Source organism: Oncorhynchus mykiss, chromosome 11 (genome assembly GCF_057628025.1).
Source record: "Oncorhynchus mykiss isolate SJ-2025 chromosome 11, ASM5762802v1, whole genome shotgun sequence".
NCBI classification, from domain to species: domain Eukaryota; kingdom Metazoa; phylum Chordata; class Actinopteri; order Salmoniformes; family Salmonidae; genus Oncorhynchus; species Oncorhynchus mykiss.
The window spans coordinates 12,929,215-12,943,573 of record NC_143032.1 but is presented as its reverse complement, the minus strand read 5'-3'; the positions used below and the strand labels follow the sequence as shown (position 1 = coordinate 12,943,573).

General features: G+C 41.6%; 1 protein-coding gene across 2 annotated transcripts in view; it reads right to left on the bottom strand.

The window, feature by feature from the left end:
* LOC110535287 (apoptosis regulator Bcl-2) overlaps window positions 1–11,323 on the bottom strand; it is a 69,795-nt gene extending 58,472 nt beyond the window's left edge. The window contains exon 1 of one of the 2 annotated variants that reach the window (XM_036934900.2): window positions 9,880–11,323. In XM_036934900.2, the coding sequence (XP_036790795.1) occupies window positions 9,880–10,437 (558 nt within the window). In that variant the 5' untranslated portion in view covers window positions 10,438–11,323. The remainder of the gene's footprint in view (window positions 1–9,879) is intronic. The other variant, XM_090189442.1, reaches the window with a different exon arrangement.
* Between the last annotated feature and the right edge of the window lie 3,036 nt (window positions 11,324–14,359).

Sequence of the window (14,359 nt, the reverse complement as noted above, 5' to 3'; positions counted from 1 at the left end):
AATAAGGTTTTTAGGGTATTTTCTGACTCAAAGCTAAAAAGTGAAATGTTCTGTTAATCTCTAGATGTGTGTTCAAGGTTACTCTGGTATTTCCCCTACGGTTTTAACTTTCTACTGAGACCTCCTACTGTAGCGCACAGTTCCACAGTTCCTCCCTCTCTGTGATCTTGAAAAGTAGGTACTCTGAATTCTTTTAGAAATGCTTTCTTTAAAATAAATATCAGAGCTTCTCTGTGATTAATTCTGTCAGATGTTTGTGATTTGTGCTTTTCATCTTTTTTTTCTTCTCTCATCTCCATAACGATGTCATGCAGATACAATTCCCCAAAATATTATAAAGGTGTCTGTTCCTTGTATTCCATTAAAATCCTGGTATTATCTAGGTTAATGGGTCCCGTACATTGCAGTCTGCATCGTAAGCAGGACACACAGCGACGGCTGACCCACGGATCTCCTCCATCCGTCTACACTTCCCTTTCTCATACTTTCCTCGTCTCCCTCTACCTCTGCAATCAGCTTTGCTCTCTTCTCCTTTCAAACTGCTCCTGGTTCTCTTCTCTTCGGCCCACACCCCTTTCTTACCACTGCCGTCGTCCCTCTGTTCTCTCCTCTCTTCTCTCTCCTCTGCCCTGATAGCCTGAGGGGTGAGGGTAGATACGCCAACTGCACAATATGCAGTGGGTTCGTTTGAAGCCATTATTTCGTAGGAAACATCAGAAAGAGAAAAGCTCCTGCTTGGTCTTTCTTGTCTTTATCTCTGGGGATTTTCACATACTGCTCTGTGTCGAGTTCGCTTATATAAACAATATCAGTTGAAAGCTCTTGGTAAGAGGCACATATACAGGGAAATGAATACCTGAGTGACGTTCCACTGATTGAAGCACTTTTCTTTTTCTTTCAACGCCCCTTCCTCTACTACCACCACAGTAATACCAAGCAGGTCAAACATGCCTCATTGAGCTCCACCTGACAGTAAACATAGCCAATCAGCGTCCTTCATCGAGACAAACAAATGCCAAGAGCCACAGGTATGCACTGCGTGGGTTGAGCACCTGAATGACTCTAGCCTACTCACACAAACTAAAGAGCAAAATGATGAAAGGTTGGTAACTTATTGATACAGAGAATGTAACCCAGAGTGATTAAATGAGAATACAAAATACATTTGCTGTTAAATTTGCAGAGACATTTGTGCCCTGCGAACACAGTCATTTGTTATCACTCGTTATATTTGATTGAGCTCAAATGCCCTGTCCAGACAAACGAATGGACATTATTTCAAATGTTTTTAATAGCAACAGGCTAACCGCAATCATCTCAAACTGAGCCAAAAGGGATGAGCTGCGGAGTACATTAACAAGCAGCTCAATCCCCTAAATTCATGTAATTCCTCCCTCCTCCACATGATAGGCAGTTAGGAACATGTACAGTGACTATGATAACCAACAACTATAATTTGTAGCATGACAAAAACACATTAAATTAGTTAGAGATTAGCAGTAAGCAGACAATGAAAACCTCGTTAGGCAAGCTGCAATCCGGCAATTGCAAACGACACACTTCACCTGTCCTCATTTGCCTACCCTAAAAAAGTGCACACCCTAAAAAAGTGTAAAAATCAAGTTGGTGATACTGAAATTTCCAGTTTGCTGATTTTAACCATTGGACCATTTGGGGTAAACTACAGTATGATGTGGTATAGTGATCATCTTCATGCCAGGCATGTCCTACCTTGACACAATCCTAACTACAGAGTACGAAAGAGTGAGTGACTTTAAATTTGAGAAGGCTTTTGTTCGTTTAAAAAAGAAACATTTCGACATGAAAGAGCAACGTCGGCTCCCTACACCCTCACGTCAACAAAGAACAAAGCTTGAAACCAAGACCTAAAGAATGTCAAAGTCTTCCAATTAATTGGAGGCAACTATATGCAGCTCTTATTGTGATTAAAAGTTTTCCTGACACACAAAGCAGAAGTGGAAAATCTTCCCAGCATAGAAGAAGTTGGTCAAAAAGAGACAGTAATGGGCCCCCAGAGCATACTCTGGCTATTCTGCAATAACAGAGAAAGGGAATCGAAGTTCATAATTGTGGCCCATACTAGGCCTTACTTACAGTATAAAACATATGTTGTTATCATAACTAGAATGTAACTCTGGACAATTTTTTGTAAAGGGGGTCATAGAAAGGAACAAACTGGACCGCAAGCCACCCACAAGGCAAAGCATGCCCCCTTTACCATGGTGTCAAGTGATCTTTTCCTGTCTGTAAACATTCCCATCCTTTCCCCACCTTATTTACTAAGGATGTCATCAGCACGGACTTGTTTGGGCTGGAATCCCCCAGACAAAAAGGCTCTCAAAACAAAAACAAAAATAGCATTCAAAGTCAAACTCTTCTTGGGGTAATAAACAATAAATGCAGGTTAGCGTTTTTCATCATGAATCTTGTTCTGGAGGCAGCTCTGCAGGGTGGTCACGAGCTGACACATTTTAAACCTAACTTTCACCCTAACCACACTGCTAACCGTAATGCCTATAACCCTAGCCTTAAATTAAGACCAAAATGCACATTTTTTTCATAAAAAAATCATCTTTAGCCAATTCTGACTTTGCATTTGCCCTATCTAATCGCTCAGTTCTGCCTCCAGGCCAAGACTCATGGGACTAAACGTCAACCTGCAGAATAAACAACAAAATAAGTCACCACAAACAGTTACCTGTGGACGAAATACAAAAAAAGATATGAAGGCAATTCTTCAGAAACTCAAAATAAAACAGACATTTAATTGGGCTAATACAAGACAAAGGGTCTTGATCACAGGCTGGTAAACTAGGGTTGTCCCAGCAGGGGATCTGAAATAACAGTAGTACTGAAAAGGCACAGGGTAGCGCAGCTGAATCATGTATTCTCCACAGACGGCGCAATTATTCGGCAGGCTTTATCCGAGGATTAATGAATCACATGGATTCAAAAGAAAGGATAATAAGTACAGCTTAACCATAAGGGGGAAAGGTCAATTCTTCTTGACAAATAAGCTAAGCCATCTGACCAATTTAGAGGATGCATCTGACTGACATCGACATTCTTTGGTTGTAACGCATCGTTTCAAGATTTCTTTGTGCCAGGAGGACACATCAGAGGAATTGTGGGAAAGACCATGATCAGCTCAAAATGTGATAGTGAACAACCTTTCTCTATTACCTGACCTGTACATCGATGGCGAGAACGGAGCAAACAGAATGGCATCAAACACCTGGAAACCATGTGTTTGATGTATTTGATACCATACCACTGACTCCGTTCCAGTCCTTACCACAAGCCCGTTCTCCCCAATGAAGGTGCCACCAACCTCCTGTGCTGTACATACAGTGAAACAGACAAGATATAAGGAACACCCCCAAGACAGTAAGTTCCTCGTCCTCGCAATTGGATAACAAGATTTAAAGGTCCAGTGTAGTCAAACATGTAATTTGCCTGGGTTTTGTATATATCAAAACAAATTGTATGTCACGTGCGCCGAATACAACAGGTTACTGTGAAATGCTTAATTACAAGCCTTTAAAACCAACAATGCAGTTCAAGAATTAGAGTTAAGAAAACATTTACTTAATATACTTTTTATTTTTTACTTTAGTTTATTACCACACTATAAGGTTGGGATACTACTGTGAAATTGTGAAAATTATGTTAATCAGTAGAGGCTGCTGAGGGGAGGATGGCTCATAATAATGGCTGGAACGGAGCAAATGGAATGGCATCAAACATAGAAACCATGTATTTCATACCATTCCACTTATTCTTCTCCAGCCATTACCATGAGCCCGTCCTCCCCAATTAAGGTGCCACCAACCTCCTGTGATGTTAATGCCTTTTTAGTATAAGAGCTGTTTGAAAAGACCACCTGAAATTTGAACCTGTTGTGGTGGGATGGAGTTTTGGCCTGCCCGGTGATATCACCAGGCGGTAAATAAGTTCATAGACCAATAAGAAAGAGAGTTCCAAACCTCTCTGCCAATAACAGCTAGTTTTCAGATTCCCCACTCAGACAGTTCAAGCAAAAATATTGCTTGAGAAATTGCTCTTTGTTTATTTTCGACCATTTTAATTTGAAAACCATCACAGTAAGGTACTTAATTGTTACCCAGAAATGATTTGATATTGAGATAAAAACAGCTGCATTGGACCTTTAAAGCTTCAACGGTGACCGTGCAAGAGCATAGAAAAACTCAGTTGTCTCATTTACTGTCACATCCATACATACACTAGTGGAATGATGCAAGCCTGTCTTCGCCTGACAACAAGCTGTACCTGTACGTTGTGTGCAGAATCTGATGTAACTGACACCACACAGGCAAAATCTATGAATAGACGGCCAGTGGCCAGATGCCCATTTGGACAAATCTCCTTCATCGCCAATGTACTGATTTACCAACCAGACTGAGACAAGACTCACCCAACATATTTGAATATAGAAAACGAAATTTAACAACCAGCTCTCTCAGCAATACAATATACAGTATATTGTATACAGGCATTAGTAATAACTATAATAAATCTACTTATAAAATCTGGTCTTGCTGGAACAATGCTAATGATAATGAATAGCTAACGTAAACTCACCCCATTCCGTACAAATGTGCGCAACCGTGACATTCAAACGAGGCTACAAAGAAAAGAATGGGACTGTAGCGACTGTGTTGACTTCAAAATCAAATAAAATTTATTTGTCACATACACATTGTTAGCAGATGTTAAATGTGAGTGTAGCGAAATGCTTGTGCTTCTAGTTCCGACAATGCAGTAATAACCAATGAGTAATCTAACCTAACAATTCCAAAACTACTACCTTATACACACAAGTGTAAAGGGATAAAGCATATGTACATAAAGATATATGAATGAGTGATGGTCAAGAACGGCATAGGCAAGATGCAGTAGAAGGTATCGAGTACAGTATATACATATGAGATGAGTAATGTAGGGTATGTAAACAAAGTGGCATAGTTTAAAATGGCTAGTGATACATGTATTACATAAAGATGCAGTAGATGATATAGAGTACAGTATATACATATACATACGAGATTAATAATGTAGGGTATGTAAACATTATATTAAGTACCATTGTTTACAGTGGCTAGTGATATATTTTACATCAATTTCCATCAATTCCCATTATAAAAGTGGCTGGAGTTGAGTCACTGTGTTGGCAGCAGCCACTCAATGTTCGTGGTGGCTGTTTAACAGTCTGATGGCCTTGAGATAGAAGCTGTTTTTCAGTCTCTCTGTCCCTGCTTTGATGCACCTGTACTGACCTCGCCTTCTGGATGATAGCGGGGTGAACAGGCAGTAGCTCGGGTGGTTGTTGTCCTTGATGATCTTTATGGCCTTCCTGTGACATCGGGTGGTGTAGGTGTCCTGGAGGGCAGGTAGTTTGCCCCCGGTGATGCATTGTGCAGACCTCACTACCCTCTGGAGAGCCTTACGGTTGTGGGCGAAGCAGTTGCCGTACCAGGCGGGGATACAGCCCGACAGGATGCTCTCGATTGTGCATCTATAGAAGTTTGTGAGTACTTTTGGTGACAAGCCGAATTTCTTCAGCCTCCTGAGGTTGAAGAGGCGCTGCTGCGCCATCTTCACGATGCTGTCTGTGTGGGTGGACCAATTCAGTTTGTCTGTGATGTGTACGCCAAGGAATTTAAAACTTACTACCCTCTCCACTACTGTCCCATCGATGTGGATAGGGGGGTGCTCCCTCTGCTGTTTCCTGAAGTCCACAATCATCTCCTTAGTTTTGTTGACGTTGAGTGTCAGGTTATTTTCCTGACACCACACTCCGAGGGCCCTCACCTCCTACCTGTAGGCCGTCTCGTCGTTGTTTGTAATCAAGCCTACCACTGTAGTGTCGTCCGCAAACTTGATGATCGAGTTGGAGGCGTGCATGGCCACGCAGTCATGGGTGAACAGGGAGTACAGGAGAGGGCTCAGAACGCACCCTTCTGGGGCCCCAGTGTTGAGGATCAGCGGGGTGGAGATGTTGTTACCTACCCTCACCACCTGGGGGAGGCACGTCAGGAAGTCCAGTACCCAGTTGCACAGGGCGGGGTCGAGACCCAAGGTCTCGAACTTGATGACGAGTTTGGAGGGTACTATGGTGTTAAATGCTGAGCTGTAGTCGATGAACAGCATTCTCACATAGGTATTCCTCTTGTCCAGATGGGTTAGGGCAGTGTGCAGTGTGGTGGAGATTGCATCGTCTGTGGACCTATTTGGGCGGTAAGCAAATTGGAGTGGGTCTAGGATGTCAGGTAGGGTGGAGGTGATATGGTCCTTGACTAGTCTCTCAAAGCACTTCATGATGATGGAAGTGAGTGCTACGGGGCGGTAGTCGTTTAGCTCCGTTACCTTAGCTTTCTTGGGAACAGGAACAATGGTGGCCCTCTTGAAGCATGTGGGAACAGCAGACTGGGATAAGGATTGATTGAATATGTCCCTAAACACACCAGCCAGCTGGTCTGCGCACGCGGCTGGGGATGCCGTCTGGGCCTGCAGCCTTGCGAGGGTTAACACGTTTAAATGTTTTACTCACGTCGGCTGCAGTGAAGGAGAGTCCGCATGTTTTGGTTGCGGGCCGTGTTAGTGGCACTGTATTGTCCTCAAAGCGGACCAAAAAGTGATTTAGTCTGCCTAGGAGCAAGACATCCTGGTCCGTGATGGGGCTGGTTTTCTTTTTGTAATCCGTGATTGACTGTAGACCCTGCCACATACCTCTTGTGTCTGAGCCGTTGAATTGCGATTCTACTTTGTCTCTATACTGACTCTTAGCTTGTTTGATTGCCTTGCGGAGGGAATAGCTACACTGTTTGTATTCGGTCATGTTTCCGGTCACTGGTCATGTTTCCGGTCACTGGTCATGTTTCCGGTTTCTGGCTGCACCGATTCCGGGGGTGTGAACTACGTTTCTATTCAAAGTTGATTGACATGGTAAGGGCTCTATAGTGTTGGAGAAAAGTTGAAAAAATGGACCCTCCGTTACATCGTGACGTGTCATGCCATAACGTACAGCACGCATAAAGCAACTATTTCCGTCTTACAATCTCTCTCTACCAGTTGTAGCACTTCTCTCATCGTTTAAAAACAAGAAATGGACAGTGATGAGGGTAAGGGGGGGATACCTAGTCATATTTTGCTTTGTCACTGCAAGCGATCACGACTCTCAAAAAAACTGTTTACTTCTGAAAATCACTTTAGCACCGTCCTAAAAACTTGATTCAAATTCGACACAAACCTTCAAATAGGAACGCAATCACACATTATATAAACTCGTTATAGTGTTTTATTTACATTTTAGAGGCGATAAGGTGATAAGTTGGACAGATCAAGTGAAAAAATGCAGTTTTCCCATACAACATCTCTCCTTCTTACTATCACGCATTAGTTTCGCTTCCCCACCCGCCATTTTTAAAAAGACCCGACGGAGCTCATTGCCTGCTTGAATTATGCAGAAACAGGCAGCGTTTAGGTCATGTCATTTATTTTGTTGGAAAGGGGAGAAAGTGTGCTTTACAATGGTATTGACATTACAGTTGATCTGGAAGTATTACGTTTTTGGGGCGCTAAAATAAGGTCAATTGTATGGACCAAGGCGATGTACAAAAGTGAGTGAGTTTACGTTACTGGAAAGAGTAATTCATGGATAAAATTCAAAGAGTGTAAATGCTATTTTAACTGGAACTTGTCTTCCTCTGTGAACATAGTCTTAATACAAATGCAAAATGGTTATTTTGATGACAAAATTAAATAAATGAATCATTGATTGGCTCGAGATGGGAGTGCTGGAACCTTCTGAATAATACAAACCAATGAAAAGTACCTCAGTGTTGATTGCTTCCTAATTTTGATGGAACAAGTAGAAATGATCACTGCTATGCAAAAATATTATATAAACACAGGCACACGCACACACACACACCACACCACACCACACCACACACACAGGGAAACAGTTATTGTTTTGCGGTGCAAAGACATCTTCAATAACGCCAAGAAACTGCCAAAATAACACGCAACTTTATAATGAAAATGTGATTTCCCTAGCAGCCCTGGTGATGGTGGTTGTATTGTGTGGCCCCTGCTATTTATTCTGCTCTAGTTGTTGCTCTGTCCAGACAGCTACCACCTCCACTCTCCTTTTCCACAGCAGTCTATGCATACAGTATCTGCCTGTGTGTTGGGAACCACACATGCCACATTAATCATGACGACGGGTCAAGTAAAGAGGTCATGAAAGATATTGCCTCATCAATATGATGACATTTAAATAAACGTAGTTCTCAATCAAATGTAAACATGCTGACCAAACTAAATGTACACATACATGTTATTCAATAAATTAATTGAAACAAGCGCGCGCCAACAGGCGACTGCACAGCCAGACGCTAAAATAGAGTTATATTTTAGACGCACTGCATGTCCCACCTCTCCCATCTACTCATTGGTTTAAACCAGCATATACACACGTGGGTGATTGAAAGATGAACTGAGGTCCCCACTCTAGTCCAGTTGGTGGCGGTTATGCACCTTAAAGTTGGTTGCCAACCCCCATATAAAATCCATAGAATAAGAATGTACAAGGCAATATTAATCAAAGAAAACTAAATAAAAACTAACTAGGTTTGCACTTGTATACGTGGATTAATTGTTGGAGTAGAAAACACACATTTTGTGTGACTCAAAATTGGTCAACATTCTACAAAGATCCAGGAAAAAAAAGGACCATATGCATTTCAGGTAAAATAACAACCCCGAAACAAATTAGCTAGCAACAGCAAGCTAGCTAAATGTTAGCAAAATGTACATGGATGTTTCATATGTGTTTTGACCTCTCCCTTAATTAATATCGTTGGTTCATAGTTGGTCTTGGTATTTTAATCTGTGTGTCATGAATGCGTCTGGTGAGGATAGATAAAATCAGCATGCGCATGATGGCGCACGCGGACGCAGCCATGGAACTGATTTGGTCATCATGTCCCTGTAACCATTGCTTCTCTATTTGAGCAGTTCATTTGCTCATCCGTGATTATGCAAATTATCAATCAAAGAAAAAGAGGGTGAATTAACTACCAAATGAGTGCATTCGTGATTATGGTAACCTAGACATAGATTCTACTACACCAAGATGGGAGTGTATGAAAGCATGGTGTGCCTGTTCTAATTTCAGCCATAAATTATTCAATGCTTGAGCGGTGCAGTAAAACAGACGGACAGGATGTAAAGAACTAAGAGGAGAGACTGAAACAGAGGAGGCTTTTTTTCTCCATTTGATGTGGAAGCTAAATAGGGAAACGCTCTGTTCATTCATTCAAACTGGAATGGTGGAAACACGCCAAGTTTCTCTTTGAAGACATCATGCTGTGTAGTAGTTCAACTCAAAGCACACATGTTGGGGGAGAGAAATTATGTCAGCCGTTTCCAAACATCTGGCAAACAAATTACAGAGTAAAATGCAGTCAAGCTCATTCAGTGTGTGATTGACCTTCAGTCAGACTAGGTGTAGGGTTTCCCTTGACTGACTGAAATATCAGCCAGGAGAATAGGGACAGCAAAAACAGACAATTATCAATCCATGTAGGCCTATACTGTCCCCATCGTGATAACAGGGTTGGCTGACATTGGAACCCAAATGTTAGACAATGGTAGTAGTCTGATTTGTTGACAAGACAGAGGTAATGGTAGGGTCAGGTGCATGCTCCCCTGAAGGAATTGATCCACTGTAAGTTTATGTGCTTACTACTGATGCATTTGCAACTGATGCATATATGCCTATAGGTGTAATAGAGGCTGAGCAAATGCGGAATGATTTATTAACAAACATACCCAGCCACCATTCTCCTGGATCCAGTTCTGTAGGGGTCCGTTCAGGTACTCCGTCATCCAACGAGCGATGTTGTCTACCTGGGACGTCATCTCCCGGTTGACGCTCTCCACGCACATTGTCCCTCCAAACTCAAAGAAAGCCACAATCCGACCCCAGTTTACCCCGTCGCTGAAGAGCTCATCTATTACAGCGGTAAACCTTCTCTGTGCCGTGCTGGGTGTAAAATGCAACTGCCCCGACATCTCTGCAAAGTCCCGCTGATACATTCTTTCAATCTCGCCACCCGCATCGCGCAGGACCCTGTGGAGCCTGGCATGTGGGTCAGGTTGCGGACTCCTGTTTTGGTAAGGAGAGTCGGTGTCCTCTCCCGCGGCAGTGGGCTGGGACCTCCGTGCAAAAACTTCGGGGGAGTTGGGTGTAGAGGGGTCCCCAAAGCCATTATTTGGAGAATCGTTTTCTCCTTGAAATTTCCATACAAATCCCATTTTCAACAGTTTGTGATGGATGTATTTTTCGACAATGAAGCGACTGTTATAAGGATTCTCGTTTGCCATCATGGTTTTGTAATATCCAAAAAGCTGTTTACGCAAAATACATTTCCAATAGTTGGTTGAGACAGCCTAAAAGATATCCCCTAAAATGAGATATGGTGTCAGACGATCAAATGTATCGCTAACATTGGCCAACAGTGCATGATCTGCATAGCAACGCTTGTTCCAGCCGTGGTAGAAAATAATACAAAGTAATCAAATCGTATTTCCAAATGACATAGCCTATTCCAATAAGAGCGTGTGGAAACACTGTTTTCTTTTAAAAACATGCGCATTCAAATATTTAATCGGGTCAAAGAAATGGTGCTATTCTAACATACATTTCTAGTTCCAGCAGCCAGTCAACTTTACAGTACAGAATGTAGTAGAATGATCTGCCCGCAATGTCTGGTTCTTGCATATGGTACGCCCCTTTTCAGGAATCCATTGGAACAGTAATGCGTTTTGGATATGCTTTGAGCTGATCCTCACTTGGAACACGAGCGTATGACTGTCTCAATCGGTTGCTTCAATCAACACTGTGTAGCTAGGCCTATTTGTCCCGAAAAAAAAGAAGTCTTTGATTCAGTTACATTATTGCGTTCTGGGGTTGAATCCTCAGACATTAACTACAAAGTCCCAGAAAGACGGAAGAGAAATTATTTGCAAGGCAGCTCTCGACATAGTCTACTCTTATTTCACAGAGAAATGCACAAAAAACTAAAACAGAAGCACCAGACAGAAGGTCCAATATTTATAAGGATAGAAAAGCGCAGGTTACTTGTGTATTGTATTCAGACGATTTCAGCGACGCTCTTCTCATGCAGTGAGTTTACAGTAGCCCTCAGCTTTCCCCTCGTCCACTCCCTCGTAGGCGAGCCACTCACTCCCACTCAGGGAGGTACTTCCTTCTAGCTACGTCACTCTCATTCAAGCTTTTCTTGTATTATGTTAATTAAGTGAAGGCATATGGCCATAGGATGATATGATGGTCATCTGTTTATGTTGCACAATTTAACACATTACATATGTGATAACAGAGTAGCTAGCCCATAAAGTGGAATAACTAGGGACAGTAGGCCTACGTACTACATTATTACCATGTAGTTACAGGATAAGCCTATGTATGATAAGACATTATAAACATCAAAATGTTTAGAACAAATAGACATCAAAATGTATGGTAACAATGTTAAAGTAAGGGTGTACTGCCCTTACTCTCATATGGTAGATGTATTATCAATATGATGGTTACAAAGAACTCATATTTCCAGAACAAAATCAGAACTGATACTATAAAATCCCCTACTGTACCTCCAGTTCACTGACCCATATCAAACGCCAGACCCTCACTACTGTCCTCTCCTGACCTCTTGGTTTGGGCTATAGCTCCTCACATGAAGAGAATCCTTCAAACGTATTTTTTTCTGTCTTACACCACACATGTTCATAATTTTTCTACACTGTTGAGATGGATGTGTGTGTATGTGTGTGTGCACGTGCACACACACGCGCACGCTAGTAGTGGATGGTGACTTAGAAAGCCTAAAAGAAACCTAACAGAAAGAGTCATGTTTCAGAATACTAAATAACATGACACAACAAAGCTATTGTGTGCTCTCGAGCGGCCCAGCGGTCTAAGGCACTACATCTCAGTGCTAGAGGCATCACTACAGACACCCTGGTTGTATCACAACCGGCCGTGATTGGGAGTCCCATAGGGCGGCGCACAATACGCCCAGTGTTGTCCGGGTTTGGCCGGTGTAGGCCGTCATTGGAAATAAGAATTTGTTCTTAACTGACTTGCCTAGTTAAATAAAGGTTAAATAAAAAATAAAAAAATAATCTAACATCGACTGAATGAGAACCCCTGTCTCACTTGAAAACATGAACGCAATTACATGAAGCATTGGGGTGCGCCATTGCAATAGTGATGTAATCCTCTTCTGTCCCCAAGCCTTCTCTGCACTGGCAGTTACTTTAATAGGCAACTGGCATAGTGGAAAGGAATGTACTGAATGTGTCCAGAGAGACAAGTGACAACATTTGGGGTCCTATGGAATGGAGGCAAGCATGGCTGCTGCTACTACATACCACATGGTTTGTAGTCATTGTTGTGTTAACTTGTCATGCTTTACAATATATTTACATTTCAGTCAATCTTATCCAGAGCAACTGGAGATAAGTGCCTTGCTCAAGGGCACATTAATAGTTTTTTCAACTTGTCGGCTTGGGGATTCAAACAAGCAACCTTTTGATTTCTGGCTCAATGCTATTAACCACTATGTTGCCTAATTGTTTGTATGTAATACGGTCCGTTATGTGGGCTCGCTTTATTGTATTGTATTTGTCTATTTTGAGTAAATTACATTTATTTACTCATATCTGTGTCCTGCGCCTGACTCCTCTACACAAGCTACACACACACCTCATTACACTATTATCTTCACAAGTGTCAACAAGTGTCAATAGTTCAAGTTCATAAAAAAACTAGCTACCATTATATAATATTTTCTTCAAATAATCACTTATAAATTCTAATCACAGTTTCAACCACTTATCTTTTTTAAATTAAGCTACAGCTATCTACTGTATCTTACTGCTCAGAATTTATAGCAGCACTCCACTCTGCATGTTGTATGCATGTCCCTAACTGATAATCCAATGTAAATGTATATCATTACCTTTAAAATGATGAGGGATGAGATTGGGATTAGGTTTAAATCCAAGATCTGCACTTCAAAAACATTGTAACTGGAGTGCTCTGCCTGCCTTACTATATTGTTGCAAACTAGGTATAGTTTGCCATCTGGTGGACTAAACATTCAACACACATCTGAACTGAAATGTAGCTGCAAGCAACAACAAAGGCTCTTAGCCACCACATAATTTGAATTTGAATGACAAAATCACTGGGAGTTCTACATATATTACATTTCTAATAACTTGTTATTGCCCCATGAGGTATCGGCCCAAAATATGCTAACAGTTTAGGTTCACAACAGACAGGAGGATACCTAGTCAGTTGTACAACTGAATGCATTCAATTGAAATGTGTCTTTCGCATTTAACCCAACCGCTCTGAATCAGAGAGGTGCGGAGGGCAGCCTTAATCGTTGTCCACAACTTCTGCAGTTGGGAACAGTTGGTTTACTCCCTTGCTCAGGGGCAGAACGACAGATTTTTTACCTTGTCAACTCTGGGATTCAATCTAGAAACCTTTCGGTTACTGGCCCAACGCTCCTACCCGCCAGGCTACCTGCCACCCCACAATTGCATCCTGTTTCCATGTTTTTGAAAATATCAACATGTTTCAGAATAAACCTAATTTGCAGTGCCCTTAAGCCCCACAGTCAGTATCAATTGGATGGATAACAAGAAGTTGAGTAGTTTGGGTTTAGTTAGGTTTGGGGTGGGAACATTAACTTTCGTTTTTACAAAATTGACATTTTCTCTCATCTTTTTACAAAATTCTTAGCTTTTTACAAACACAGTATAGACTTGAGTTGCTATATGTCAAATGATGTGGCTGGGCTGAGCTTTTGAATTTAAGTGCTTATTATAGCGCCACCTATGGGCCACTCAGTTCAGGGTTTAGCCCTAAAATTACTCTATTGGTGTTCTGCTTGTATGCATATTTGTACAACTTTTTGACAATCTGGGCTTGAGATATTGGCCCTATGCAAGGAGACTGTAACCCAAACCATAAGGTTACCAGCCACTATGTGTCTAGGAGCCTTAATTCTACAGCTCAGATTCATTGTTGCTTGTTTAAATACAGAATTGTGAGAAAGAAAATCTATATTAGTTAAATATACAACAGTAATATATTGTAATGTATGTTTAGTAACAAAACCAGAATCAAAATGTAAATTTACCACTATGTCTTGCGTGACTAGTCTCAGAGTCTATGGTCCACATTTAGGAGAACTAGGGTGTTTTATATGAA